We start from the raw sequence: 27,761 nt of genomic DNA, 5'->3' as shown, positions 1-27,761 counted from the left end.
CTGCTGCCAACTCTTAGGTTGTATCATTTTCAGGTTTACTTATGATTACATCAATATAAAAATGGACTTCCGCTCTACGTGTTGACTGCAGTGCGTCTGTGCTCTGTTCTGTGGGTGTCCTGGCATCGCTTAGCGTCTGACCTCGCCTCTGCAGTGGCTCCACGGCCGTCCCTGTGTGACTCTACCATCGTTCACCTGACTTCTCTCTCCTATTGATGAGTGTGTTGGTTGTGTACCATATTTTTTAATTTCCTTTCTATTTCTCTGCTCTAATAAACAATTATGCAAAGAACATCAGTGTACTCACGTCTTTATATATGTGTGCCGCTGTTCTCTGTAGGACAACTTCCCAGAGGCAGGACTGCAGGCTCAGAGGATTTACTCTTTTTGGATTTAAAGGGTCCAACCAGTGAATGATGTGCTGGAGCCTGCTTATATTAGCTTGTGTTAAATTTTCAGGAATTCTGAGAGCTGGTTAAACACAACCACTATTAAAAATTAAGTTAATTTACAAATAGGTCATGTTAAAAACAAAGGCAATAGATACTGAAAACTCATTACTTTCTAATTTTGTCACTATGTTTTACTATTACCTATGTTATTATTATCTATGTTCACCCCTCTTGTATCTGAACAGTGGAAATACAACACAATGCAGCCACTTTGCATCTCTTCCTCATCTCCCTTTCAGTGATAGCATATTGATAGCTTGAGATCAACCATGATGGCTGCATTTACACCATGGAAACTGGCAAATGCTCCAAGTCAGCCCCCTTCCCCCTTTTCCAGAGTGCCAGTTATGAAACATTTGCCAGGCCACGAAGGTACACAACTGAATTACCCTCCCAAAAGGTCACACTGAGCTACACTTCCACTAGAAGTGTATTGGATCTTGCCTTGTTAATATTTTTTCATGATTTTTTCGTGTTAATGAGCATTTTGATTGCGTCTCTGCGCTTCGCTGCAGGTGGGTGTCTGTGGGCCACTGGTGCACTGTGAGTTGCCTGTTTATCCTGTGGTTTATTTTTCTATTGGGTTGACTGACATTAAAAAAAAAGGTGGAAGGGGTGAGAAAAAAGAATTGAGGTCTGTCTTATGTAGTGGAGACGAGAACCATGCTGTTTGTGGCAAATCCTTTTCTCCCATTTCCCCTTTTACTTTACTCACGATGGTGTTTTCTCTGGAGATAGTCCAGTGTGTCCACTTTTTCCAGTGTCACTTTGAGAATACCACTTCTTAATAAAAATACATCTCAGTGTGCCTAGAAGGACCGGAAAGGCTGTATAGTAAATGCCACCTTGCTACATGCCTGGGTGGGGCTGTTTCTGCCTCTGTGTGTGTCTGTCTGACGTGTTCTCCATTTGTTCTCACGTAGTTTCCCCATGTGTCAGGTGGGAATTGAAGGAATAATGGATGTACTGGACCCACTGGGATACCCAGGAAGGTGCAGTAAGTGGAGTGTTCTTTTCTGAAGTTTCTGCAGAGACCATAATTGATTTTATGGGAAAAAATTTTAAAACGAAAGAAGCCCTGACCTCTGTCTCCTTAGAAGTGTGGGATGTAGGCAGGGCTCCTGGCTGGTGCCCTCGCCCACCTTGTCTGCTACGGGACTGGGTGCTGGGGCAGGACCCACCTCCTTCCACCAGGTCCAGAGCCTGGCAAGTGGGGGCTTTCACCCCAAACCTCCCAGATACCCAAAGCCGCTGTGTACGGTTGTGCAGGTTGGGCCCTGCAGGTCCCCGTCCGCGCCCGCTGGGGGCGCCGTTCCCTAATGTTCTCAGAGGCCGTGCCCGCGCCGTCTGGACGCGGCCGTTGGCTCTAGGTGGGTGAGGGGCCGGCCCGGCGGTCCTAGGTTCGAGAGGAGTCCGAAGCGAGCAGCCCGGGGGAGGGTCCGGGCCTGGCCAGCTGAGACCTGCCACCCTACTTCCGAGGGGCCGGAGCCATAGGCCTGCGCCTCGACGTGGCCGCGGCCAAGGGCAGGGTGGCTTGGGGGTTACGGTATGGGATTTAGGACCCGCTTTCCCAAACTCGCCTCGCGCCGCGGGGAGTGGGGGCGACCCGGACCTCCCCTCGACGGCCTAGCGGTGCAGCGGACATGGGCCTGGGGCGTGCCGGACCTAACAAGGGGGGTGTGCGGCTCAGGGTCTCCCAGACCCCCCCTTCCTCTGGGGGGCAGCACCCCACCCCGTTGGGCCCGAGAGGACATGCACACACACAGGCTTGCTTTCGGGGACTTTACTCAAACGCTGGAACTCGCGGGAGGGGCAGCCAGGGGGTCCCGCGCCCACCGCCCCCCGGTTTAGCCACAGTCGGCGGCCAGCGCCGAGATCACGTGGCTCAGAAACCTGTCCAGCGAGGCCTGCAGGACGGTGCTGAAGTCTCCGGGGAAGTGCCGGGCGAGCGTCACCAGCAGGCAGTGGCCCAGGAGCTGCGGAGAGAGGGGTCGTCCCGCCGGGGTCGTGCGTCCCCGCCCCGTCGCCGCGGGGAACGGCGGGCCCGGCCCGGCCTGCGGGCTCACCTGGAAGCTGGTGGGGTCCACTCGCAGCTCGTGCGCGTGCAGGCGGCGCAGAGCCGACAGGGTGCACGGCAGGTCGTCCAGGTGGTCCATGGCGAGCGTCAGCGCATCGGCCACCTTCTGGCCGTGGGCTTTGACCTGGTCAGAGCCGGGGCTCAGGTCCAGGTGGAGGAAGTAGGTCGTGGTGGAGGGGAAGCTCAGGAACATCCTGCGCGAGGAAAGGCGAGTGAGGTGCGTCTGGGGTGCGGGTTGGGGAGGAAAGGCAGGCGAGCCCGAGGACGCGGATCTTCCCGCACCTCTCCAGAGCCTCGGTCGTGTACACGCCGACGTTGCCACCCAGCTTCTTCCACAGCGCGCGCAGCGCCGCCCTGTCCGCCGCCGCCAGCACCATCGTGCGTCCTGGCCGCGAGCGCGAGCTCGGCGCCTGCGCCGGCGGGCCGGCGGGTCCTCCGGGGCGCCACGCCGCGGCCGGGCCGCGCCTCCGGTCGCACAGTCTGGTCCCGAGGTGTCCGGGAGCGCTCGCCTGAGCGTCTGCTCCGACCTGGGACCTTCCCAATCACCCTGGACCTTGAGGCCCCCATTTTTGTAGTGTTTACTATATGGAAACTAATATTTAATATGTATTACTATTATTAGATAACACTGAATTTTAGCACGCATTTTGGCATTGGACGTCAGCTTATTCTGCCTCCCTCCCGAGTCTATTATGGCACTTCCCTGAGTCTATTTTCTCATTTATAGTCTAAAATGAAGGTAGTTTCTTCTTCTCAAGGTTGTTGTGGGAGTTAAATGGATAACAAATGTCAGGTGCTGGCTCATAGCGTGTGTTCCTTTTAGGACAATGGACATGTACCGAGTGCCTCGGGTGTACCCCAATAGTGACAGCTGATACCTATGCAGTGCTCATTCCATGCCAGGAACCACTCTACACCTTTCTTTTTTAATTGTGGTAAAATTCGTATAACATAAAATTTACCATCTTAGCCATTTTAAAGTGTACAATTCAGTGTCTTGAATTACATTCACAATGTTGTGCAACCATTACCACTATCTAGTTCCCTCAGCCCCTGGCAACCACCAATCTGCTCTTCTGTCTCTGTGGATTTGCCTATTCTAGTTATTTCATATAATCAGACAATATATGGACTTTTGTGTCTAGCTTCTTTCCACGTTGTAGCACGTATCAATACTTCATTGCTTTTTATGGCCGAATACCATTCCACTGTATGGATGGACCACATTTGTTTATCTGTCATCCGTTGATGGACATTTGGGTTGTTTCCACTTTTAGCCCAGGCCTTCATTTTTCCTAGTAATAAAATAAGGAAGACTGCCTTCTGAGAGCTCATGCTGTGCCACCAGCTGTGCTAAAAGCATCACAAACTGAGGCAGGAGACCTGCCGTCATGTTTTTCAATGATGACTTTTGGGCCCAGAGAGGAAAGGACATTGCCTTCAGTGGGGGGCTGGACAGCTGCCAGGACCAGACACCTCAAGCCGTCACTCTGAAGCCACAGGCGCTAGGGGCCTGCTCCAGGGGGAGGAAGCATGTCAGAGTGCCGGCTCCCTGGCCCTGGCTCTCCTCTCCGATGCAGCACTGGAGGGAGTCCATGGGTCTCAGGGGTGCCAGCCTCAGGGCGGGGTAGTGGATGCTGCACTGGGCCCGAAAACCAGGCCTCCAGACCCGTGATGGCCCCAGGATGTCAGTGTCTGCAGAATGAGCGTCCTGGGAGGGGCACCAGGTGGAAGCGGTGCCTCCAGGAGATGGCCTGGCACCTGCAATTGCGCTGCTCGCCCTCAGTTTCATCTAGACGTGCGTGTATTTGAGAGGCACTCGGGGAGGGGGGATTTCAGTGCAACTCCGAAGGAGTCTGACCTCTGTCCTCCTCACTGCCCAACTCTGGGAGGAGCCCTGGGAGAGTTCAGAGGTCCTAGGCTGGAGGCCAGCCAACCAGCAGTGTGAGCGTGTGCAGGTGTGTGTGTGTGCATGCCATAAAATGAAACGATGAAAAACGAATTCATTATTTGAATAAACCCCTGTTGAATGTGCAAGGCTCTGGAATGAAATGCAGGAAGGGGTGAATGTACACAGCAGAGCACTCCAGGGTGACCATGGGGGGTTGCAGCACACCCCAGGCAATGGCAGCGGACTGGCTCCACTCCCTCTCTCCCCTTCCCTCTCTGTCTGCTGCTGGGAGGTCCTTGGTCCGAAGCAAGGAGACCACCCCACCCCTGGCAGTTCGCAGACACAGAGAACCAGGCGCACACAGGCTGCAGCCCACTCAGACTTTATTCAAAGATCAGGAAGAGCCCGCCCTGAGCGCAAAGGGCCCCGGGCTGGGGGCAGGGATGGCCGTGGCTCCAGCTTAACGGTATTTGGAGGTCAGCACGGTGCTCACATTGCTCAAGAACTTGTCCAGGGAGGCGTGGACGGCAGGGGTGAAATCTTGGGGGTGGTGGAGGGCCAGGGTCACTAGCAGGCAGTGGCTCAGGAGCTGCGGAGAGAGGAGCTATCAGGGGGCGTCGGGGCGGGGGCGCCCGAGCTCCACCTTCTGGGACCCACGGTATTCTCTGCCCTCTAGGGGGTCCCGCTGCGCCCTCCATCCCAGGTCTCTCCCGCTCGGCCCGGCCCGGCCCGCGGGCTCACCTTGAAGTTGACGGGGTCCACACGCAGCTTGTAGGCGTGCAGGTCGCTCAGAGCCGACAAGGCGCCGGGCAGGTCGTCCAGGTGTCCCACGGCCTGGGTCAGCGCATCGCCCACCTTCTTGCCGTGGGCCTTGACCTGGGCGGAGCCGTGGCTCAGGTCGAAGTGGGGGAAGTAGGTCTTGGTGGTGGGGAAGCTCAGGAACATCCTGCGGGGAGAGGAGGGTGAGCCTGGGGGTGGGGATGGGGGGTGGAGGAGTCCGGGGGAGGGTCCTGAACCTCGGATTCGGAAGGAGGCGCCGGCCAGGCTCTCCCCGCGACTCCGCGGTCTGACCCTGAGATCTTGGGGGTCTTTGCGCCAGCCAGGTCGGAACCCATGAGGGTGTTATTGGCAGGCTCCTGGGGCGGGTGTTGGGCCCTGGGGTCCCGGCCGGGGAAAGAAGGGTCCTCACCTCTCTAGGGCCTCTGCGCCATACTCGCCAGCCTGGGCGCCAACGTGACCCCAGGCGGTCTTGACGTTGGTCTTGTCGGTGGGAGACAGCACCATGGTGGTAGTTCCGAGTCTGTGTCGGGACCAGAAGTGTGGGAGGTGGGCAGAGCGCGGGGCTTTATCTTCGCGGCGCGCGGGGCACGCCCGCCCGGGCCGCGCTCATTGGCTGGCGCGGAGCCGGGCGCGCGGGGGACCGGACGGCAGGGGGCGCGCGGCGGGGTCTTCGCCGGCTGCAGCGGTAGGGCTTCGCTCCCCATGGGCTGGGGGACCCGGGGTCCCCGGCCAGGAAGTTCCTCCTTCCTGCCGGCTGCATCCATCCCCCGGGAGGCGATATCCTCGGCCCCTGCCACGGGGTCGGTTGGTTGGGGTTGGGGGCGGGGGGTGGTCGGTGCGGGATCTTCCACCGTGAGAGCTTAGTGGCACCGTCATGGTCCCTGAGTCGCCGCCCCCATAACCAGGCTGCGCTCTCTTGGGATCGGAAGGGAGTGAGTCAGCCCCGCCGCCCGCCCTGGACCGGGCTTCCCTCCCGCGTGACTGTTTAACTTGGGCAGAATCACCGAATGAATGGGCAACGGAGTGCGCGAGGGAAGAAAGGCTTCGTCGTCGGGGCAGAGAGAGATGCGCACAAGAGGTCGTTGCTCACATGGGCTCAAGAATTCCCGCCGGAAATCCCTCCTGCTGCCTTTCAGCCCCCTTTCTATCCACAAATAATCACTGAGTGCCAGGCGGGGAGGAAAGAATGGAGGGGCAGAATCCGCAGGGCTGGGCGGGCTCCTGGCTCAGGCTCCTTCCAGGGCAGTGGTTGCTGCAGCCGCAGGTCGGGGGCTCACAGAGGCGGCCTCTCCTATTCGGGACCCCTGTGTGATTCTCCCCCACTGACCAAGTGGTCCCGGTTCACAGTGACACCCCAGTCCCCCAAATTGTGCGTGACACAAGAATCGCGGGCTAACTACTGGTTGAATTGATAAAGCAACTGGCTGAACCAGACCTAAGCTTTCAGCCTAGTTAGGGACACAGTCATCAAATCATCACACAAGTGCATACATGGACACAAACCGTGTGGAAAGCCCTAAGGAAGCACGGAGGGAGTGGATGAGGCGCTCAAGGGCATCAGGGTTATCTGAGGATCACGGTGGGCTTCCCTGAGGAGGTGAGTCTGGAGGATGAATAAGTATTAGGTGGAGTAGGGGGGAGGCTTGTAGGGGAGCAGAGTGAGAGAAGGCCTCTGTGGCTGCAGAATGCAGGTGGGGAGATGGGGGGGTGATGAGGCTGGCCAGACCCTGCAGGATGGGGGAAGGGAGGGACTCCTGGTGAAGCAGTGAGAAGGAGCAGGAATCCTTATTTAGCTCCTTACGAGAACAACTGACAAAGGACATTAACAGAAAATTAACAGAAATACAGAAATGACCAATGCATCTGTGAAATGAGACAGAGCTGAAAAAACTGGCTATAAGAAATGTAGAGGAGACACGTTTCAGTGAGAAGAGTGGGTTGCAGACAATTATCTACGGTATGGTGGTATTTAAAAAAATTATTTTATTGAGGTCACATTGGTTTATAACATTGTGTAAATTTCAGGTGTACATCATTATACTTCAGTTCCTGTATAGACTGCATCGAGCTCACCACCAATAGTTTAGTTTTTATCCATCACCATACATATGTGTCCCCCACCCCTCTGCCCTCCCCCCACCTCTTCCCTTCTTATGATGGTTTTTGTGTTTGTGTGTGTGTGAGGAAGATTGTCCCTGAGCTAATATCTATACCAATCTTCCTCTATTTTATATGTGGGACGCTGCCACAGCGTGGCCTGAAGAGCAGTGTGTGGGTCCACGCCTGGGATCTGAACCTGCAAGCCCTGGGCTGCTGAAGCAGAGTGTGCAAACTTAACCACTACGCCACTGGGATGGCCCCTCATGATGGTATTTTTGACAAATATCATGATATTTTTCACACACACAAAAAGAGTAGTTGTAGCTGTAACTGTGTCCCCCCAGCACGGAATAGGAGCCAGCAGGCTCAGCCCCACACTGTTAACTTGGGCTTCTTCTGCAGGAGTGGGGACAGGGCATAGGGAGTCTCTCTCCCTTCTTTGAATAACACGAAAAGGGTGTGTATGTGTGAAAGCATGAGTGGATTTTAGTTTATTTCTTTCTTTTTTTTTCTTTTGGTGAGGAAGATCAGCCCTGAGCTAACATCCATGCCAATCCTCCTCTTTTTGCTGAGGAAGACCAGCTCTAAGCTAATATCTATTGCCGATCCTCCTCCTTTTTTTCCCTTTTTCTCCCCAAAGCCCCACTAGATAGTTGTATGTCATAGTTGCACATCCTTCTAGTTGTTGTATGTGGGACGCCCCCTCAGCATGGCCGGACAAGTGGTGCGTCGGTGTGCGCCCAGGATCCGAACCCTGGCTGCCAGTAGCAGAGCTCGAGCACTAACTGCTAAGCCATGGAGTGGCCCCCTAGTTTATTTCTTAAGTGTTTTTCTACGTTTAAATAAAAATGTGTTGGGCTGTGGGGCAGAGGAAGAGTGCGTGGTAGAGAGGGGGAAGCATCTCCGGCTGTTCAGGGAGGCCCATGTCCAGAAGGAAAGTGGTGTGCAGGGAGCTCGCCACCCTCCCCAAACTTTTATCTAGCGCTATGTGTTGCCCTGGAGATCTGGGCTGGGCTGGAGGCGCTGATGGTGTCTCTAAGGCGGCTGCACAGCCGGGTGGGGTGTGGGAAATTCCAGCATGGAGTCCAGGGCTTCAGCACCCGGGACAGGGGCCTTTCTGAAAGCGGCTCACAGCCTGGGGCAGAACCGCTGGGAGACCCCAGGAGCCTCCAGCTAGAGAATGGGGGGTACAATTAGCTGGGGGACGCAGGGCTGGGCATGCTGTGAGCTATTGCTGTGGTCGTGACCTGCAGTAAAAAGGGAGGCGGGTGCTCCGCTAAGCGCTTCCCCAAGTGCCCCTGACAGCTGCAGCTGGCCTTGCCCTCTTCCTCCCCGACTGTCCTGGCCACCCACCACAGAGGGTTCCTGTGACCCAGGAAGGGTGCGCGGGGCTGCGACGCCTGTTCCAAGCCACCTTCCCTCTGATAGGAAGGAGGTGGAATCTCCTAGGACTTGTCCGGCGCCTGCATTTGCACAGGAGCAGCCTGTTTGTGGTTTGTTTTGATCTAGATTGTATGTTTAACAGGCATCAGTCAGCGAGACTTCAAAAGAGGGTGGCGACCTAACAAGTCCCCACTTCCCAACCCAGAGAGGAACCCAGGACAGGAGCACGGTTCAGAGCATTCCCTGAAGCATCCGCCATAGCTGCACTCCCTCCGCCCTCCCCCACCCCTGGCAGTTCGCGGACACAGAGAACCAGGCGCACACAGGCTGCAGCCCACTCAGACTTTATTCAAAGATCAGGAAGAGCCCGCCCTGAGCGCAAAGGGCCCCGGGCTGGGGGCAGGGATGGCCGTGGCTCCAGCTTAACGGTATTTGGAGGTCAGCACGGTGCTCACATTGCTCAAGAACTTGTCCAGGGAGGCGTGGACGGCAGGGGTGAAATCTTGGGGGTGGTGGAGGGCCAGGGTCACTAGCAGGCAGTGGCTCAGGAGCTGCGGAGAGAGGAGCTATCAGGGGGCGTCGGGGCGGGGGCGCCCGAGCTCCACCTTCTGGGACCCACGGTATTCTCTGCCCTCTAGGGGGTCCCGCTGCGCCCTCCATCCCAGGTCTCTCCCGCTCGGCCCGGCCCGGCCCGCGGGCTCACCTTGAAGTTGACGGGGTCCACACGCAGCTTGTAGGCGTGCAGGTCGCTCCAGAGCCGACAAGGCGCCGGGCAGGTCGTCCAGGTGTCCCACGGCCTGGGTCAGCGCATCGCCCACCTTCTTGCCGTGGGCCTTGACCTGGGCGGAGCCGTGGCTCAGGTCGAAGTGGGGAAGTGGGTCTTGGTGGTGGGGAAGCTCAGGAACATCCTGCGGGGAGAGGAGGGTGAGCCTGGGGGTGGGGATGGGGGGTGGAGGAGTCCGGGGGAGGGTCCTGAACCTCGGATTCGGAAGGAGGCGCCGGCCAGGCTCTCCCCGCGACTCCGCGGTCTGACCCTGAGATCTTGGGGGTCTTTGCGCCAGCCAGGTCGGAACCCATGGGGGTGTTATTGGCAGGCTCCTGGGGCGGGTGTTGGGCCCTGGGGTCCCGGCCGGGGAAAGAAGGGTCCTCACCTCTCTAGGGCCTCTGCGCCATACTCGCCAGCCTGGGCGCCAACGTGACCCCAGGCGGTCTTGACGTTGGTCTTGTCGGTGGGAGACAGCACCATGGTGGTAGTTCCGAGTCTGTGTCGGGACCAGAAGTGTGGGAGGTGGGCAGAGCGCGGGGCTTTATCTTCGCGGCGCGCGGGGCACGCCCGCCCGGGCCGCGCTCATTGGCTGGCGCGGAGCCGGGAGGTGAAGGCCGGGACAGCGCTTGCGGGAGTCAGCGGGGGCGGGCAGGACTCCCTCCGCCCCTCTCAGTCCGGGAGCCAGCTCCCCACCGCCCCTCTATTCCCGCTCCGGTGGTTCCGGGAGCCCACAGGTTCCCAAGCCACGCAAACACACTGTGCACTCGCGCTTGGCCGGGGCGCGGGTAGCTTCCAAGGCATCTAGTTGCGGGTCCGGGAGGGACGCACAGTCTTTTCCAAAGTGAAACAAGCCGCTTTGGCACCAAACTTTGCCCAGGACCGACAGCTGTAAACTGTCCATGTAGACAACTAGGGCGAAGGAGATAACGTGGGGTGAAGTCCTCCAAGCCCTCCTACCCCCAGTGGTGGGCAGGTGCTCCCGGGCAGCACATGGTAACGGGCGGGCACGCACCGCGGGGTCGCGGCGTTCGGCCGAACCACCGTCAGGGCTTAGTCTCCAGCATCGCCCTTAGGACTTCGGCGCCGACGGTCCCGGAACCGTCCTCATCAGAGTTTGGAGAGGTCTCAGGGTCCCTCTGCCGTCTTCTGTTCCCTTGTCCGCAAAGGTTCTGGGTTGAGCGCTAAGATTCCTGCCGCGGTGCCGCAGACGGGAGAGATCGACCCTGGGGCGGGGCGCCTGGGCCGGGGAACCCGCAGAGACTGAGACGCAGCGGCTGCTGCCGGGGTGGGGCTTCGGTGGCCACGGGCCTGCCGGGAACCGACCCTGCATTATCATCTCATAAATTTTTTCAAAGACCCAGCGAGGCCGGAGGTTTTTCGGTAGGATTCGTTAAGCTCAGATTGCACGGGGACACGCCCAGTATCACACAGCTTGTGGATATGAACCGGGTTGGAAACCTGCTCTGCCAGATTGTGGCCATCGAGGAGTTCCTTCCTACCCCCATCCCTCACCCCAGGAGATTCAGAGGAAGGGGATAACTTGGCCCAGGGCAAGATTTACTGCAGGCTGGGGCGAGCGGGAAGCGGAAAAGGAACAGAGATGGGGGTCCACGGAACACAGGGCCGCAATTCTGATTGACCTCAGGAGAGGAACTTGGCCCCTGGGCCTGGGTGCCTGCGTCTGTCTGCAAAACGGGCGAAGATTTACGCTCCCAGATTCCCGCGCGAGGTAGGGATGGAGGGAGAGTGATTGAATGAGTGAGTGAATGCGGACGTGCTTCGTGAACTGTAGGGTGCTGTGCGGCCGCTGAGGCAAGCTGAAGCCAAATACCCTCCCCCCATCCAAGCACTCACTCTGCCCTCCACATCCCCCCACCACAGGAGGGCAACTGTTCTAGTCAGGCCTTTGGGTGTCCACACCCTGCCCAGACCTGGGAGTGTCAGCCCAGGAACCCCACGCATCAGTTTGCAGAGCTCCCAGGGTCTGGCTCCAGGGCCCCTGCTCCCTTGTCGGCAAACATAGGGCCTGGGCCTTGCTTGCTCAGCAAGGGCCCACAAGCCCATTGCAACCATGTGTCCTTCTGGCTCCTTCTGGGCAGGATGCCCAGCTGCTGGGATCTGTAACAATCCAGGGCCTGGCCAGCCTGGATCTTACCTCACTCACTCAAAGAACATCACGTCTTGAAGGGACACAGAGCCCCTCCACGTGGACTACTGTTCCTGGGAATGCTGGTCCTACCAGGGACAGCCCCTTGGCAAGCACATAGCCCTTATGTCCCCTGCTTATATAAGCAATCCCCTCCCGGCCCGCGGTAGCGGGTGCACATTGCTGTCCAGCCGGCCGCCGCTGGACCTCCCTGTAAGGAACTCCCAATAAACCTATACGTCTCGTTCGCCGTCTCCGGGTCGTTTCTTTGGTCTCTCCGCAACCTATGCCGCACTGCTCACCCAAGTGGGCGTGCGGCCAGACAGCAAAGGTTCGGGGTCGCGCTCTAAGATTCCGAGAGGCTCCCCGCGCAACCCGGAGCTTCTCTGCCCAACAACAGCGACGTTAGTCCGCCGGTCCCCCAAAGACCACACAGGGCAAAGACCCAAGGACGCGCAGAGTCCGCAGTTTGAGGCCTGTTTATTGACGTGCACAGACCTAGGCCGGCGGGGCACAGGACTCAGCGGTACTTGTCGGTCAGCACCACCGCCGCGCCCCTCAGGAACTTATCCCACGCCGCCTGCATCTCCATGGCGAACGCGCCCTGCAGGTGGGAGGCTAGCCCCACCTGGAAACACTGGATCAGCAGCTACCCGAGAAGGGGCGGGTGAGATGGGGAGAGCTCCCGCCAATTCCCCGAACTCCACCCCACATGCCTCAGCCGCGCGCGTGAACCCTGCTGCGCCGGGCTGGCTCCCTGGGAGGTTGGAGGGGTCCACGCGTAGCACGTGCGCGTGCAGGTCGGCGAGCGGGCTCAGGGCCGCGCGCAGGTTGTCCAGGTGCTGCACGGCCGCGAGCGGGCTCAGGGCCGCGTGCAGGTTGTCCAGGGGCTGCACGGCCACGCCCACCGCGGCGAGCAGGCGTCGTCAGCGGCTCAGTAGCTGCACCTAGTCGGGGCAGGCGCCCAGGTGCTTGAAGTAGATCTTGGTGCTGGGATACATGGTGAAGACCCTACGGGAGCAGGTCGGTGAGTGGGGAAGGTGGCCGTGTGGAGTCCTTCCAGCGCCTTCACCGCCCAGACCCCCAGAAATCTCTGCCTGGCCCGCCCGCCTGGACTCAGGCCCAACACCCTGTCTCCGCCTCCCTGCGATCCTGGAGACTCTGGCTCTACCCACCAGAGCAGGAGCTCCGCCCCGAAGGGCGCCTCCTGGCCGGCTATTAGGTCCCAGACCTGCGCGACGTAGGCGCGCTCCTGGGCGCTGAGCGTGGCGCTGGCGTGGCGTGCTCTGGGGGCCGCTCCTGCAGCCCCTGCCGCCTCCCCCTCCCGTGTCCTGCCCGCCTTTGTCTGCAGGAGGGAATGCGGGGACTCTCGGCTCGCACCGGGAAACGTCGCCACCTCAGGTCCCCAGCAACGCGAAGGCCATGGCCTCAGGGGTCCCTGGGTTGCTGGTCCTGACTCACGCTGCTGTGCGTGGGTGCCTTTGTGCAGACTTTAGGGGGATCTGTAATTACCCCCTTGCGGCCAATTACCCCCTTGCTCTCTTCGCCAGGAGAGAGCTCACTGGAGGGATAGGGAGAACGCGCGCGGGACAGCGGACCCTCTTTTCCCCGAGGGGCCAGGAGAGAGAACAGCATCAGGGGTCCCATCAGCGCGGGAGCTATGACGTCAGGCTTTGAGGAAAAGTCCCCTGAGTCCCGACACACACCCAACACGCTGAGTGAAGTGACAATCTTAGGGTGATTTGGGAAGCGGGAGAAAGGCGCAAACGCAAGTCTGACCCAAGGACATGGCGTGGGCGGGCCTGGGGCTGCTCTGCTCCCTCCAGGCTGCGACTGTGGGGTCCGCAGGCGCAAGGACGCCCCAAAGCACCCTTGGAGTGACCTCCAGGCCGGGGGTGACACTAGGATCGACCGCGTTCCTGAGAAACCCACATTGTTTCCCTCACTTTTTCCCCTCCTTCCCCTCAATACTGAGAACTCTGGACCCAACTCTCTCCATCCTCATCCATTTATTGGGGAGTCCCGGGAGGAACTGTGGGAGGGTTCAGGGGCACGGGAGGGGTCGCAGGCCGCCCTCGTGGTCCGGAGGCTGTGCTCAGCGGTACTTCTCGGTCAGGACGCTGGACACGATGGACAGGAACTTGTCCCAGGCGGCGTGGGCGTCGGCCGTGAATTCGGCGGGGAAGCGCGAGGCCACCGTGACCAGCAGACAGTGGGACAGGAGCTGGGGGGCGGGAGGGCGGCTCAGAGCGCGGGCGGGGAGCGGTGGGGTGTCTCCGGGTGGGGGCAGCGCCTTCGGTCCAGACCCTGCCCCCCATCCCGGGCGCACCCATCTCCACCCGGACTCCCGCCGGGAGCCCCGGCCCTCGCACCTTGAAGTTGACCGGGTCCACGCGCAGAATGTAGGCGTGCAGCTCGCTCAGCTTGGCCAGCGCGCCCGCGACGTTGTCGATGCTCTTCACCGCGTCGCCCACGGCGGCCGCCACCTTGGAGCCGTGCGCTCGCAGCTGCGCCGAGCCCGGGTGCAGGTCGAAGTGCGGGAAGTAGGTCTTGGTCTGGGGGTAGCTGGCGAAGAGCCTGCGGGAGGGAGGGGGGAGGTCGTGAGCTGGGGGACAGCTCCTGGGCGCGGGGCCAGGGGGCGAGAGCCAGACCGGTGAGGCAGGTAGGGCACGCACCCTGGGCGCAAAACTTAAGGGACGGCGGTCAACCCAGCCGTCAGGATAAAGCACATTTTAACGCAGGATTTTAAAACATAAAAATTAATGCAAAACATTCACATTAGACAAAATATTAAAATTTTAAATAAAGACAAGATCAATATCGCTGTTTTTTCCTGTTGCCCCAGGCTCCGGTATGGCAGGGCACTGTCTCACCCTCACTGCCCCATCTTTTTTTTTTTTTTTAAAGATTTTATTTATTTTATTTTTCCCCCCAAAGCCCCAGTGGATAGTTGTATGTCGTAGCTGCACATCCTTCTAGTTGCTGTATGTGGGACGCGGCCTCAGGATGAACGGAGAAGTGGTGCCTCGATGCGCACCCGGGATCCGAACCCGGGCCACCAGCATCGCAGCGCGCGCACTTAACTACCAAGCCACAGGGCCGGCCCCGTGCCCCATCTTTTAGTCATTCGAGAGATGTTGGTGGAAACTAGTGTGCAGGCTGGTGTGAGAGTCACAGTCCTACCCTCATCTCCCTCCCCTTCCACCTCCCCTTCCTGATCACTCACCGGCATCGACCTTTCCTCACCACACTCATACTCAGGCCTGACCCTTGTCCTCACTGGCCCCTCCTCACTGGCCCTCCTCACTGCCCCTCCTCACTGGCCCCTCCTCACTAACTCACACTGTCACCTACCCAGCCCTGTCCCAGCCCGTTTGGCACTCACCTCTCCAGGGCCTCGGTGCCGATGGCGTCCGCCTGCATGGAGATCTTGCCCCACATGGACATGATGATGGTCCTCTCAGCCTTGGTCAGAGACATGGTGGTGGCTGAACTGGAGCAGGATGTGCTCAGGACTGGCCTCTGTGGTGCTCAGCCCCCAGGGTCCCCTTATATACACAGAGCCAGGGTGGGGGCCAGACTGTGGCCATTGGTCAGGAGAGGGGAGGGGGCTGTGAGGGTGGTGGTCTCTTATCAGATTCAGGGACGATGGGCAATCAGGGCCTGGTGGGACTGGTGGGGTGAGGGGCTATCACTCCTGCCGCCCTTGCTGGGCCTTAGAGGGGGCGTTGGCCACAGCCTGACCAGAGTCCAGGAGAGATAGGGGCCCAGCCAGCCCAGGAGGTCATGCTTGCATTTGCAGCCCAGCTCTGCACCATCCTTGTCCATTTCAGAATCACACAAAGGGGGGAAGCCAGAGGAGCAGGGCCCAACACACACCCTCCTCGGCTGGCATGTGCACCAAGCTGCCTGCACCACTCCTCAGTGGGGTCCTGTAACCGGCCCAGCCTGGCCACATGTCGGTCCCCTTCCCCCTCTGGCTCTGTGTTCCCCAGGTTTCCTCCGAGAAAGCAGTGGTTTGGCACACCTGGCACTGAGGAAAGATGTACTGCAGGTCTGTCACCTGAAAAGCTGGAGGAGGTGGCAGGTCCATAAAAGAATACTTCTAATATCATGTGCTACTAGAGATTGCAATATTGCTCACCATAGCATCATTTTAATATAGTGGGGCAAATATTCCTTTAAATTTTATTTTAACATACAATAAAACTGGCTTTTTAAAGTGTACTTGCTCTGTGAATTTTGACATGTGTATAGATTTGTGTCCCCCCCTGCACAATCAGGACACACAACAGCTCCATCACCCCAAAACTCCCACATGCTGCCCCTTTGCAGCCTAACCCTCCTCTGCCCCGAAACCCTGACAACCACTCTAACGTTGTCCTTTTCAAGGATATCATATAAATGGACCCACATAGCCTGTCATCCTTAGGACTGGCTTCTTTTACTTAGCATACCCATGAGATCCATCCACTCCACGTTGTTGCGTGTGTCCATCGTTGGCTGCCTCTTACTGCTGGGTAGTTCTCCATGGTATGTGCATTCATTCACCCACTCAGACATTTGTTTTTTTTCGTGTTTGGGGCTATGACAGATAAGCTGCCAGGAACGTTCTTGTGCAGGTCTCTCTGTGAATGTAGGTTTTCATTTCTCAGGTGACACCATACCCAGGAGTAGGACTGTTGGTTCATGTGCTAAGTGTATGTTCGACTTTATAAGAAACTGCTGTTTTCCAGAGTGGCTGTACCATTTTGCATTCCTATCAGCAATGAAGGAAAGTTCTAGTTGCTGTGCATCCTTGCCAGCATTTTTACGTTTTATTCATTCTGACAGATGTATGGTGATACGTCATTGTGGCTTCAATTTTGCATTTCCCTGATGGCCAATGATGTAGAGCATCTTTTCATGTGCTTATTTGCCATCCATATATCCTCTTTGTTGAAATATCTGTTTTGGTCTTTTGCCCATTTTTAAGTTGGGTTGTTGTTTTCTTACCAGGGAGTTTTGAGAGTTCTGTATATAATCTGGTTGCAATCCTTTGTCAGATGTGCGATTTTCAAATATTTTCTACTGGTTTGTAGCTTTTCATTTCATCCTCTTAATTGTATCATTTGTAGAGCAAAAGTTTTAATTTTGATGAAGTTCAATTTATCAAGTTTTTCTTTTATGATTCATGCTTTTAATGTCATGCCTGAGAACTCTTTGCCTAACCCCAGGTCACAAAGATTTTCATCTATGGTTTCTTCTAAAAGTTTCACAGTTTATATTTTACATTTAGACCTATGATCAATTTTGAGATAATTTTTGTGTAAGGCATGAAGTTTAGGTCCAATTTCTTTTTTTTTTTTTTTTTTGCCTATGAGTGTCCAATTGTTCCAACACCATTTGTTGAAAAGACAGCAAAGTACTTCCTCTCTTGAATTGCCTTCTCACACTCATTTGTAAAAAATGAATTGGCTGTATTTTTGCAAGTCTATTTCTGAACTCTCTGTTCTGTTCCATTGATCTATGTGTCTGTCCTTCATCAAAACCACACTGTCTCAATTACTGTAGCTTTATGTAAAGTCTTAAAATTAGATAGTGTCCCAAGAATGGGAGAAAAATATTTGCAAATCATATATCCAAAATATATAAAAAATATCTTACAGCTTAACAATAAAGAGACAACTAATTGAAAACTGGCCAAAGGACTGTAATAGACATTTCTCTAAAGAAGATATACAAATGGCCAATAAGCACATGAAAAGATGCTCAAGATTATTACTCATTAGGGAAATGCAAATCAAAACCAAAAAGAGGGGCCGGCCCCGTGGCATAGCGGTTAAGTGCATGTGCTCCGCTGCTGGTGGCCCAGGTTCAGATCCCAGGCTGTACCGATCCCCTTCTCAGGCCATGCTGTGGCGGCGTCCCATATAAAGCGGAGGAAGATGGACACAGATGTTAGCCCAGGGCCAGTCTTCCTCAGCAAAAAGAGGAGGATTAGCATAGATGTTAGCTCAGGGCTGATCTTCCTCACAAAAAAAAAAAACAACAACAAAAAAAATCAAAGTTAAGGAAATGGAGCTGGGAAGGTTATGAAGCATGTTCAAAGTTTCAGTGGCGGAGGGAACCAGCCCCGAGGGGGAGAGGAGACAGGTTTGGGGTGGGCTCTTTGGGGCTCAGGCAAGTCCCTTCTGTCTCTGGGCCTCAGTTCCCCCCTGTGACAGGAGGAGCCCGAGCTGCTCCAGGACACTGAGACCTGCTGGTTTCTGGGCTGAATGCCAAGCTCCAGGCTCATTCTGAGCTTGTGTAGCTGGGGCTGAGCTCAGAGGGGCCCCAGTGACTTGGTGGAAGACCGAGACAGGGTTCACAGACCCTTCCCTGACAGCAGCCCTTGGGTGATCCTGGACAGGTGAATTAACCTTGTGAGCCCCATTTTCATTGTTTTAACCTCTCAGGTGGGGAGTAGAATGGGGGGATAATCTGTTACCATAGGACCTCAGGACACGGCAGCATGAATTCAAGATTGTTGTAGTTACTCTTGTGGGTGACTGCTTCTTCCTGGGCAGGAACACTGCAGCCGAGAAGGTGGAGGTGTCAAGGTGGGTCCAAGACAGGGTCTGTGAGCCCCGCCCAGCCCTCAGACAGACCACGGTGGCTTTATCGGGCCCAGACCAAGTGGCAGGACTGATAAGGCCTGGCCATCCAAGCGGTCCCCTGGCCTTGCCCAGGGTGGACCCAGGCTGGGAGGAAGAGTCCCGAGTTTCCAAGAATCCACTTACCTTCAAAAAAGTCGGTTACAAAAGAGAGTTATTTAAATGTAAAATGAGGACTTAGAGGTGTGGGGTGGTAGCAGGGGGCAGTTTGAGGAGACAGACTGCAGTGAGCAGAGGGTGGTCATGGGCACATCATTATTCACAAGATGGTGTGAGTGCTTCGAGCCAGGACTGCACTTAGAGACCATCTATGCCCAATCCTGTTACTGGTGGAGAACCCGAGGCCCAAAGCAGGCCAGCCTTCCCTCCGGTCCTCTGGCTACTGGCACAGGCTGGCCTGGCCAGAGAGTGACAAGGAGCTCTGATGTCTGTAACAGCCCAATGGGGCAGACAAAAGTGGACACTGAGGTGCTGCTGGTGAGGGTGGTGTGGGATTGTGACCTCTGCTCTCTCCAGCCCAGCCCTGGACAGCCCTGCACCCAAGCCCTGCGAGGGCAGCCTGGGAAGGGACATATCCAGGACCCCTGTCAGCCAGGATCCTGGTGATCTCCCTTCACCTTTCATGGATTCCAGTGCTCGTTACAATGAGAAGATATTAACTCTACAGCCAGAAAAATAGACAATGAGTGCTCTTGTGAAGGTTGTTAGCAGGAAGCGGGGGTAACCCTGAGGGGGTTAGTGGGGAATTGTGGGTTCCTCTGAGTCTGGGCCTTTCCCCAGCCCAGAGACAGCCACCTCAGAGCCCCTGGACAACAGACCTCCTCTTCCCGGTTCTGGGGCCATGAGACTGTCCAATGGGGCAGCAGCATGGCCAGGGAAGTCGGAGTAAAGAGGCCTGAGCCAGAGTCCTGGTCCTCATGTCTGTGCACCTGCAGATTCCCAGGGCTCCTGTGAGGAAGCCCCCATTACCACAGTTGGCCATCCCCTCAGACACTGGGCTCCCCCTTCCCCATCTGCCCAGCTCTCTCAGCCTCACCTCCTGGTCCTGTACCCTTATTTCCATTCCAGGGACACTCCTGGGAACTGTGGGAGAACTCAGAAAGCTTTTGATTATACATAAAATCAAAACATACGAGACTGGGAAAAAGGCTTGCAGAATCTGTAACAGAGAGCGACTCTTCCTCATAAAGAAAGAACAGATCCAAACCATCAAGGAAGGACAGCCCACAAGGAAACAAGGAGGCAATTCCCAGACACTGGCAAATCATCAAGGGACACAGTCCTCTACCTCAGTGATAATCGAAGAAATGCAACGTAGAACAAGACACCATTGTCCTGTTTGGAAATTCTGGAAAAAAATAAAATCAATGCTATGCAGCCCCATGCAGGGCAGTGCGTTTGTTGAAAAGTCTGAGACATTTCACATGCAGGTACCCTTCACCCTGGCGGGTTCAACCTGCGCATCTGTCCTGCAAAATACACGTTTGTGTCAGCCTCAGTGCAAGAGGTTACTTCAGCAATGAAAACGCTTATCCTTCAGTCAAGTGATTACATTCTCACCCATTTGATGTTCTTGAGAAAGATTTAGAAACAGCCACAATGGACTGTTAACAACGGTCACCTCCTGGGGAAGACTGGAATGGGATGGGTGGGGTGATTTTTTTGACTTTCGGAAAACAGCTGTGTTGAGATATAATTCCTTTACCATAAAATTCACCCATTTAAAGTGTGCAATTCAGTGGGTTTTCGTATATTCACAGAGTTGTGCAACCATCACCACAATCAATTTTAGAACATTTTCATCACCCCAAAAGAAACCCCGTACCCATTAGCAGTCACAACCTCCAACTACCCAAGCCTGGACAACCAAATCTACTTTCTGTCTTTAGGATTTGTCTATTCTGGACATTTATATAAATAGAATCATACAGTATGTATGTTTTCAAGGTTCATTCCTGTATCAGTACTTCATTCATTTTTATGACTGAAATCTATTCCATTGCATGGATTATACCATATTTTATTCACCCACTCATCAGTTGATGGACATTTGGGTTGCTTGCACTTTTTGGCTGTTATGAATACTGTTGCTATGAACACATAAGTTTTTGTGTGGCCTTATATCTTCATTTCTCTTGGGTATATACTTAGGAATAGAATAGTTGGGTCACGTGGGAACACTGTAACCATTTGAGGAACTGCCAGCCTGTTTCCCACAACAGCTGCACCATTTTACATTCTCACCAGGAGTGTGCACAGATTCTGGTTTCTCCACTTTCTCCCCAACACTTGTTATTTTGTCTTTTTGAGTCTAGCCATCCTAGTAAGTGTGAGGTGGTATCTCTTTTTGGTTTTGATTTGCGTTTTCCTAATGAGTAATGATGTTGAGCATCTTTTCGTGTGCTTATTGGCCATTTGTCTATATTCTTTGCAGAAATACCTATTCACATCCTTTGCCCATTTTTCAATTGTTGAGTTGTAAGAGTTTTAAAAAAGTATATTCTAGATACAATTCCCTCATCAGATATATGATTTGCAAATATTTTCTCCCACTCTGTGGGTGCTCTTTTTACTTTCTTGGTGGTGTCCTTTGAAGCACAAAAGTTTGTAATTTGATGAAGTCTAGTTAATATTTCCTTTAGTGGCTCGTGCATTTGGTGTCTTATCTAAGAAACCATTGCCTAGCCCAAGTTCCCGAAGATTTACCCTCACGTTTTCATCTGAGAGTTCTATCGCGTTAGTTCTTACATTTGGGTCTATGATCCCGTAAAGTTATTTTTTTCACTTTTTTATTTTAGTACTTTACATTGCTAAGTTCGAAGTTTCAGCCCAAAGCAAGTGTTACTTTCACAATGAGGAAAACATTTACAGACAACTGCGGCGAACCCAAGAACTGATCCGCACGCACTTGCCCATTCACGCTGGTGGGCGCTTCCCTTCTCCCCACGCTACAAAGGGGCGTCCCCAACCGTGTGCGTGCGCTTGCGCGTAGCGTCCCGGAGACGACCCTGCGCCTGCGCACACGGTTTTCTGCGCCTGCGCAGACGCCCCTGGCCCGCGCGCCATCGTCTTCCGTGCTTTTGTCTGGCCCTGTCGCGAAAGTCTCGCGAGCCTAGGTGGCGCGTGGTCTTGGTGACTGTCGCGCTGGGTCCGTCGGCTTGGCTCCCGGCTCCGAGCATTTCTGCGGCCTTGGGCGCGTCCTCGTCAGGTCCCCTCAACCCCTGCCCCCGGGATCGTCCTCCTCAGGCGCCCCCCCCCCCCCGGCTTGTCCTCTTCCGGGCCCCCCCCGCCCCCGGCCTGTCTTCAGAGCCCCCCGCCGGGCGGGCGCGTCCCCCTCAGGTCCTCTCAACCCCCCGCCTGTCCCCCTCAGAGCCCCCCCGGCCCGGGCGCGTCCCCCTCCGGTCCCCTCAGAGCCCCCCGCCCCGGCCCCGCGGCGGGATGGGGGACGACACCAGCCCCCTCAGCGTGATCCTCGTGAGCTCGGGGAGCAGGGGCAATAAGCTGCTGTTCAGGTACCCCTTCCAGAGGAGCCGGGAGCACCCCGCGGCCCAGACAAGTAAGTGGGCGCGGGCCGAGCCCCCGTGTCCCGCCGCGCCGGACGCCCGCTCCTGTGGGGACTCGGGACGTCTAGGAAAGTGACCGGAGATGGGCGGCACTCGTGGCCAGCGCGCCGAGGCCGCTGTCGAGAAACACCAGCGTGCGCGGAAACGGGACGGGACGGGACGCGTCCGGGGGTCTCTTTAGCCCCCCGCAGGCAGCCCTGAGCGCCCGAGTGGCCGTCCCTCCTGCGCACGTCTGAGGGAGAACGGCGTGTCGCTGGGGGCTTTCCTCCGGGGACGTCCGTCCGCCGGGGCGCCCCCCGCTCCGAGTGGTGGCCCTGCCCCGGCGCACGGACGCCTCGGGTGCTCGCAGTTTCTCACTACCGTGAATCTTCAGTCTCTAGTTTATATTTTGTTTTAAGATTACTTTTGAGTTTGTTCACGGGGTACAAAGTGGTTCAGATTACGAAGAGAGAGTTCCCTCCCACCGTTGACCCCAGCCCCACTGCCCTCCTGGGGCGGCTGCTGTCACCCTCCCCTGCGCTCCTTCCGGATGGTCCGTGTAAATCCAGGCACATGGATGCGCTGGTCTGGTTTCTAAGCACACCTGTGTCTCCTGCACATGCTGCTCCGCCCTGTTTCCTTTTCTCTTTACGTGGGATCCAGATTCAGGGTTCGATGCAGATTCGGGGTTCCAATCAGGGTCGTGGAGTGAACACACTGATTTAGCCGTCTGTCCTCTGTCGATGCGCGTCTCAGTCGCTTCCGGTCTCTGGCTGATAGAACAACCTGAATGTCCTTTCTGGATACATTATCATTTTGCAGAATGGGATCGATTCCCAGAAGTGGGATGGTTAGATGTCAGGGATAACGAGCATGGATATTTTTGATAGGTCAGATTTTTCTGTCTTTGTTAGTGAGATGGGTGAAAAATTGTATCTGAGAGTGGTTTTAATGTGCATTTGTCTTATGATTGGGGGTAAGCATGTTTTCCTGTTTCCAGAGCCATTTGGATTTCCTTCTTAGTGAACGATCTATTCATAACCTTTGCCTAATTTTCTCTTGGGTTGTTTGATTTTTGTCTTTATAGATTTGAAGGAGCTCTTTATATATTTAGGATAAAAATAGGCCTTTGTGACAAAGCTGTACATACTAAGCCAGTTTGCCTCTGTGTAGTTCTTGCCACATAGAGGTTTTTTTTTTTGTTTTTTTTTTTTGGTGAGGAAGATCAGCCCTGAGCTAACATCCATGCTAATCCTCCTCTTTTTGCTGGGGAAGACTGGCCCTGGGCTAACATCTATTGCCAATCTTCCTCCTTTTTTCTTCCTCCTTTTTTTTTTTTTTTCCTTTTTCTCCCCAAAGCCCCAGTAGATTGTTGTATGTCATAGCTGCACATGCTTCTAGTTGCTGTATGTGGGACGTGGCCATGAGAAGTGGTGCGTCGGTGCGCGCCCAGATCTGAACCTGGGCCACCAGTAGCGGATTGTGTGAACTTGACCGCTAAGCCATGGGGCCGGCCCCACACACAGAGTTTTTTTTTTTTTTTTTGTGAGGAGATCAGCCCTGTGCTAACATCCGCCAATCCTCCTCTTTTTTTTTTTTGCTGAGGAAGACGGCCCTGGGCTAACATCTGTGCCCATCTTCCTCCACTTTATATGGGACGCCGCCACAGCATGGCTTGCCAAGCAGTGTGTCGGTGCGCGCCCGGGATCCGAACCAGCGAACCCCGGGCCACCGCAGCGGAGCGCGCGCACTTAACCGCTTGCGCCACCGGGCCGGCCCCACACACAGAGATTTGATTTTTATAGATTAAAGTTTTCAGCCTGTTCTTTTGTGGTTTCTGAGTTTTGTTATACATAGAAAGGCCTCTACTCTCCAAGATTATGAACAAAAAGAGCCCCTTGTGTTTTCCTGTCGAACGTTTATTTTGTTTTTTGAATGTGTTTATCTTGTTGTAAATGGCTTCTACCAGGAGCTGCTGTCTTCTGGGAATTTGGAGAATGTGTGTGACCTCCTGCAGCCCTGTGGAGCCGGAGCTGTGGTGGGTGAGGGAGGGTGTGGGACCCCACAGCTGGAGAGTGGTTGGTTCCAGAGCCTGCATAACTTTCTCTTCCATATGGCACCTGGTCCCAATGGCATTTCATAGAAGAACTCACCTTGGATTCTGCTGCCTTTATCACACTAAATTCCTCTGTTGAGCTGAGTTTATGTCTGACCTCTTTTCTCTCTCTGAGCGAGCTGTTTGTGTGTGGATGATGAATCGCTGTAACTTTATACTATGTTACACTGTCAGGTAGAATAGTCACTTACCTACTGCTCTTTTTTGGCATTGTCCTGGCTGTTCTTGCTTCCTCTTCCCTGTCAGCGTTAGAATTGACTCTGTTAGGCCCCACCCCCACACCGTTGGTGGTGATTTGGAGGTCTTGTTAAATGTGTTGAATAACTGGGAACAAGGGGTATCTTTATGTTGAGTCTTCCCTTTCAGGGACATAGTATGTCTTCTGTTCGTTCTTGTCTCCCTTGTTAGGATTTCCATTTTCTTCCTGGGCTTCTTGCCCGTGAAGCACTTCTCAAGTTCATCCTTAGGTCTTGAAGCTTTATAACTCTGGTAAGATGTTGTTGGTGTATATGAAGGATATTGGTATATGGACATTTAAAAATTCTTTCTTTTGCCTATGCTTTTTCCAACTTAGTTGCCATCATACACTGAGAGGGAGTGTGTGTGTGTGGTATGTATGTATATATAAGTCTTTTTGAAAAATTTAACATAGTAGCAAAAGCATTTCCCATGTTATCATAACTTCTTTATTTTTATTTTTATTTTTTTATTAAAACTTTTTTTTAATTTTATTTATTTATTTTTCCCTCAAAGCCCCAGTAGATAGTTATATGTCATAGTTGCACATCCTTCTAGTTGCTGTATGTGGGACGCGGCCTTAGCATGGCCAGAGAAGCGGTGCGTCGGGTGCGCCCGGGGTCCGAACCCGGGCCGCCAGCAGCGGAGCGCGTGCACTTAACCGCTAAGCCACGGGGCCGGCCCTATCATAACTTCTTAGTGTAATTTGTTTTAGGAAAATTTTTATTATGGTAAAAAATATATAAAATTTGCTATTTTAACCATTTTTGAGTGTACAATTTGGTGGTATTAATTACATTCACCATAATTAATTCACCATATTGTGCAACTATCATTACCGTCTATTTCTAAAGTTTTTCATCACCCCAAACTGAAACTTGTAACCGTTAAGCAATAACTCCCCATTTCCCCTGCGTTCAGCCTCTGGTAACCCTCTAGTCTACTTATTGTCTCTATGAATTTGCCTATTGTAGATATTTCATGTAAGCGCAATATTTGTCCTTTTGTATCTGGTTTCTTTTACTTAGCATAATGTTTTCAAGTTCATCCATGTTGTAGCATGAGATGAGAATGAGAATGAGAACTTTATTCCTCTTTATGGCTGAATAATATTCCATTCTGTGTATGTACCACATTTTAGGAACCATCACTTTCTGTGGCTCCACAATCCTCCTGTATGTGGATGGACCCTGTTTTCTTAGCCATTCTTCCTTTTCTGCTCTCACTCAGATAAGCCTCGTAGCAGATACGCTGTCAACAACACCGGAGACCATGCTGATGACCAGGATGGTGACGCCAGGTAAGGGCTCTGCAGTCACTCTGTGATGGGGCTGGTCCTGCCCCGGCCTGGGCAAAGCCCCACCTCCCCACCTGACCTGATGTTTTCTCCCCTGAGAAACCTGGTGTCCTTTTTTCCCATTTGGTGTGTGTTTCAGCTAGCACAGACGGGATTGTGTTGCCAGTCTCTGGCTTGCTGTGTAATTCAGTCACATATTGCAGCTGCAGGCTGTGTGGTTGGTAAAGCAGGTTGAAGAGCAGAGGAGGCCATGTCCCTGTAGAGTGTTTACCTCCTGTGAGTGGGACACAGAGGAAAGCAGGACCCAGTGCTATCCTCAGACCTTATTCCTGGAGCACGTGCCTGGAGGTCAGACACAGCGCTCAGGCGCAGCTCAGCCTGTTCAGGTGGTGATGTGGGCTGAGAGCTAGGCTAATGGGACCCTTGCTGTTTTAGGGCACAGGTGAAAGGCGGGTCCTTTTCCTTCCTGTGTGTGCTCCCCTTGCTCATTCTGGGAAGTGCTGTAGGGTGGCACACATGAGAAATGACCACTTCTGCCTTCTTATGTTCATTTTAAAGCTTAGTAAGTGGTAACACAGGCCCAGATGAAGGAGGAAAGATTATACATTGCCTGTGCTGGGTTCCCCTAAACACAGCTGGGGCCTGCATGAGATAAAGGACTCAGCCTCCTCTGTCCTTTGGGAAGGTAGCTGAGGTCCCCACGCTGGGCCTTTGCCGTGCAGTGCACTAGTACAGTTTCCCTCAGTTCTCTGACAAGGCAGCACACCCGCCGTAGTGTTGTGCCGTCCTAAGAGTGTGGTTTTTATCTTTTTATGTGAGGGTGTTGGGGGCCTGTGGCATGTCCGGTGACTGTCTCCAAGGGGAGTGGGCTTTGGAGGAGGGAGCAGGGTGTGTGGGGGGCTGTCGGACATCCCATGGGTCATTCTGCTTGACGTAGAGGCCTGTGATTGTCTCGTCCTCTAAAGTTAGCAACTTGGAACAAAATCTTGTTTGTTACAGGCACACAGAAAGCTTTTTGCCCCTGCACACCGGGTGGGTGCATTTTCTCCTCCTCCTGTGCTACAGATTAGTTTAGAGCGGGGCTGGCTGGCCGCCTGTCTGCTGTTCTACTTCCAAGCTCCAGGGACATGAGACTCATGCTGCTGAAGATTCAGAAAGAGCTCTTGGAGTGGTCTGCATGGAGGGATTTCCTAGGAGAGCTGGCAGCACCTAATCCCTGCAGCTAATTTTGAGAGGATTATAGTAAAAGACTATGAGGATGTTTTCTAGAGAATTAATTCAATATTTATTATGATGAAGAGGGAAAACCATGGGAAGGGAGTAAGACATTGTGGGTCTATCAGGGGGACACAGGCATGCTTGTTCCCTAAGAAGAGCTGGTTCTCTTTAGACTCTATTTCATTAAAATTAAGAATTACTTCATTGGGCCGGCCCCGTGGCTTAGCAGTTAAGTGCGCGTGCTCTGGCTGGCGGCCCGGGTTCGGATCCCGGGCGCGCACCAACGCACCGCTTCTCCAGCCATGCTGAGGCCGCATCCCACATACAGCAACTAGAAGGATGTGCAGCTATGACATACAACTATCTACTGGGGCTTTGGGGGAAAAAATAAATAAATAAAAATTATAAAAAAAAAAGAATTACTTCATTTGGTAGTTTTAGTGCATTATAGCATCTGATGATCCCACTCCTCATGCCTCACATTTTCAGAGACTCAGGAAAATATGCTAGGGGCCCAGCTTTATTTTGTCACCTCAGCCTGCTGAGCCCCTGCTCTACCTCTGGCCCAACTCTCTCATAGCTCAGATATCTTCCTGGAACAGTGCAGTGAAGGTTCATCAGACCCATTCTCTGCGTTTTCCTTGATTGTCGTTCTCAAAGGTGCTTTTCTTCTGGAACCAGTGAAGTGTTCCTGCTTGTCAGTTTGCCAGATTGAAGGCAACATGGGTAACTTCTGAGAGTCGTGATGGCTTGCCTTAGAGAAGTGAGGACGCAGAGCTGCACTGCCTAGTGTTATAGTCACTGGCCAGCGTGCCATTTAAATTGAAATGAACTGAAGTTAAATAAAATTAAAAATTTAGTTCCTCAGTTGCACTAGCCGCATTTCAGGTGCTCAGTGGCCACATGTGACTAGTGGCTACTGTATTGAATGATGCAGGTTTAGAATGTTTTCATTACTGTAGAAAGTTCTGTTGGATAACCCTGGCTTAGAGAGTGGGCTGGTTTTATAAGGTTGAATCATCAAGATAATGTGTTTCAAGGTATAAGAGTTAACTGTCACTTTTTTTTTTTTTTAATCCTTTTCTAGAATTCAGTAGGGAGAGAAGAAAGTGGATATTGTC

General features: G+C 54.1%; 6 protein-coding genes across 6 annotated transcripts in view; 1 reads left to right on the top strand and 5 right to left on the bottom strand.

The window, feature by feature from the left end:
• Window positions 1-1,945: 1,945 nt before the first annotated feature.
• On the bottom strand, window positions 1,946-2,924 carry HBQ1 (hemoglobin subunit theta 1). The gene is made up of 3 exons (XM_004438304.3): window positions 2,812-2,924; window positions 2,519-2,723; window positions 1,946-2,428 (listed from the first exon to the last, which is right to left on the bottom strand). The coding sequence occupies exons 1-3, from the start codon at window positions 2,904-2,906 to the stop codon at window positions 2,300-2,302; spliced, it is 429 nt and encodes a 142-aa protein (XP_004438361.1). The 5' UTR covers window positions 2,907-2,924; the 3' UTR covers window positions 1,946-2,299.
• Window positions 2,925-4,786: 1,862 nt separating this feature from the next.
• Window positions 4,787-5,755, bottom strand: LOC101406670 (hemoglobin subunit alpha). The gene is made up of 3 exons (XM_004438248.3): window positions 5,610-5,755; window positions 5,162-5,366; window positions 4,787-5,009 (listed from the first exon to the last, which is right to left on the bottom strand). Exons 1-3 carry the CDS (start codon window positions 5,702-5,704, stop codon window positions 4,881-4,883), a joined length of 429 nt encoding a protein of 142 aa, XP_004438305.1. The 5' UTR covers window positions 5,705-5,755; the 3' UTR covers window positions 4,787-4,880.
• Window positions 5,756-9,011: 3,256 nt separating this feature from the next.
• On the bottom strand, window positions 9,012-9,983 carry LOC101406926 (hemoglobin subunit alpha). The gene is given in 5 exon segments (XM_004438249.3): window positions 9,012-9,234; window positions 9,387-9,434; window positions 9,436-9,557; window positions 9,560-9,591; window positions 9,835-9,983. Coding segments are annotated over 5 exon segments (426 nt in total). The 5' UTR covers window positions 9,930-9,983; the 3' UTR covers window positions 9,012-9,105.
• A 2,080-nt stretch (window positions 9,984-12,063) lies between these two features.
• On the bottom strand, window positions 12,064-13,242 carry HBM (hemoglobin subunit mu). The gene is given in 4 exon segments (XM_004438305.2): window positions 12,064-12,245; window positions 12,355-12,606; window positions 12,771-12,940; window positions 13,057-13,242. Coding segments are annotated over 4 exon segments (738 nt in total). The 3' UTR covers window positions 12,064-12,115.
• A 353-nt stretch (window positions 13,243-13,595) lies between these two features.
• On the bottom strand, window positions 13,596-15,075 carry LOC101407192 (hemoglobin subunit zeta). Its single transcript, XM_004438250.3, has 3 exons — window positions 14,981-15,075; window positions 13,968-14,172; window positions 13,596-13,819 (listed from the first exon to the last, which is right to left on the bottom strand). Exons 1-3 carry the CDS (start codon window positions 15,073-15,075, stop codon window positions 13,691-13,693), a joined length of 429 nt encoding a protein of 142 aa, XP_004438307.1. The 3' UTR covers window positions 13,596-13,690.
• Window positions 15,076-21,314: 6,239 nt separating this feature from the next.
• Window positions 21,315-27,761, top strand: part of NPRL3 (NPR3 like, GATOR1 complex subunit) — a 40,445-nt gene continuing 33,998 nt past the window's right edge. The window contains exons 1-2 of the mRNA XM_087449255.1: window positions 21,315-21,786; window positions 25,356-25,425. Of these exons, the coding sequence (XP_087305381.1) occupies window positions 21,669-21,786; window positions 25,356-25,425 (188 nt within the window). The 5' untranslated portion in view covers window positions 21,315-21,668. The remainder of the gene's footprint in view (window positions 21,787-25,355; window positions 25,426-27,761) is intronic.

This window comes from Ceratotherium simum, chromosome 26 (assembly GCF_057802395.1).
Source record: "Ceratotherium simum simum isolate JZ-2026a chromosome 26, ASM5780239v1, whole genome shotgun sequence".
NCBI classification, from domain to species: domain Eukaryota; kingdom Metazoa; phylum Chordata; class Mammalia; order Perissodactyla; family Rhinocerotidae; genus Ceratotherium; species Ceratotherium simum.
Note: the sequence above shows the minus strand (reverse complement) of the source record. Positions and strands in the feature narration are given on the sequence as shown.

Bases quoted from the DNA above. Each gene is read 5' to 3' on its own strand.
- HBQ1 (XM_004438304.3), bottom strand. From the start codon at position 2,906: ATGGTGCTGGCGGCGGCGGACAGGGCGGCGCTGCGCGCGCTGTGGAAG. The intron at 2,724-2,811 runs GTGCGGGAAGAT...TTCCTCGCGCAG, and splicing joins ACGACCGAGGCTCTGGAGAG to GATGTTCCTGAGCTTCCCCT. The intron at 2,429-2,518 runs GTGAGCCCGCAG...CTCTCTCCGCAG, and splicing joins TGGACCCCACCAGCTTCCAG to CTCCTGGGCCACTGCCTGCT.
- LOC101406670 (XM_004438248.3), bottom strand. From the start codon at position 5,704: ATGGTGCTGTCTCCCACCGACAAGACCAACGTCAAGACCGCCTGGGGT. The intron at 5,367-5,609 runs GTGAGGACCCTT...CTCTCCCCGCAG, and splicing joins GGCGCAGAGGCCCTAGAGAG to GATGTTCCTGAGCTTCCCCA. The intron at 5,010-5,161 runs GTGAGCCCGCGG...CTCTCTCCGCAG, and splicing joins TGGACCCCGTCAACTTCAAG to CTCCTGAGCCACTGCCTGCT.
- LOC101407192 (XM_004438250.3), bottom strand. From the start codon at position 15,075: ATGTCTCTGACCAAGGCTGAGAGGACCATCATCATGTCCATGTGGGGC. The intron at 14,173-14,980 runs GTGAGTGCCAAA...TCCCTCCCGCAG, and splicing joins GGCACCGAGGCCCTGGAGAG to GCTCTTCGCCAGCTACCCCC. The intron at 13,820-13,967 runs GTGCGAGGGCCG...CCCGCCCCCCAG, and splicing joins TGGACCCGGTCAACTTCAAG to CTCCTGTCCCACTGTCTGCT.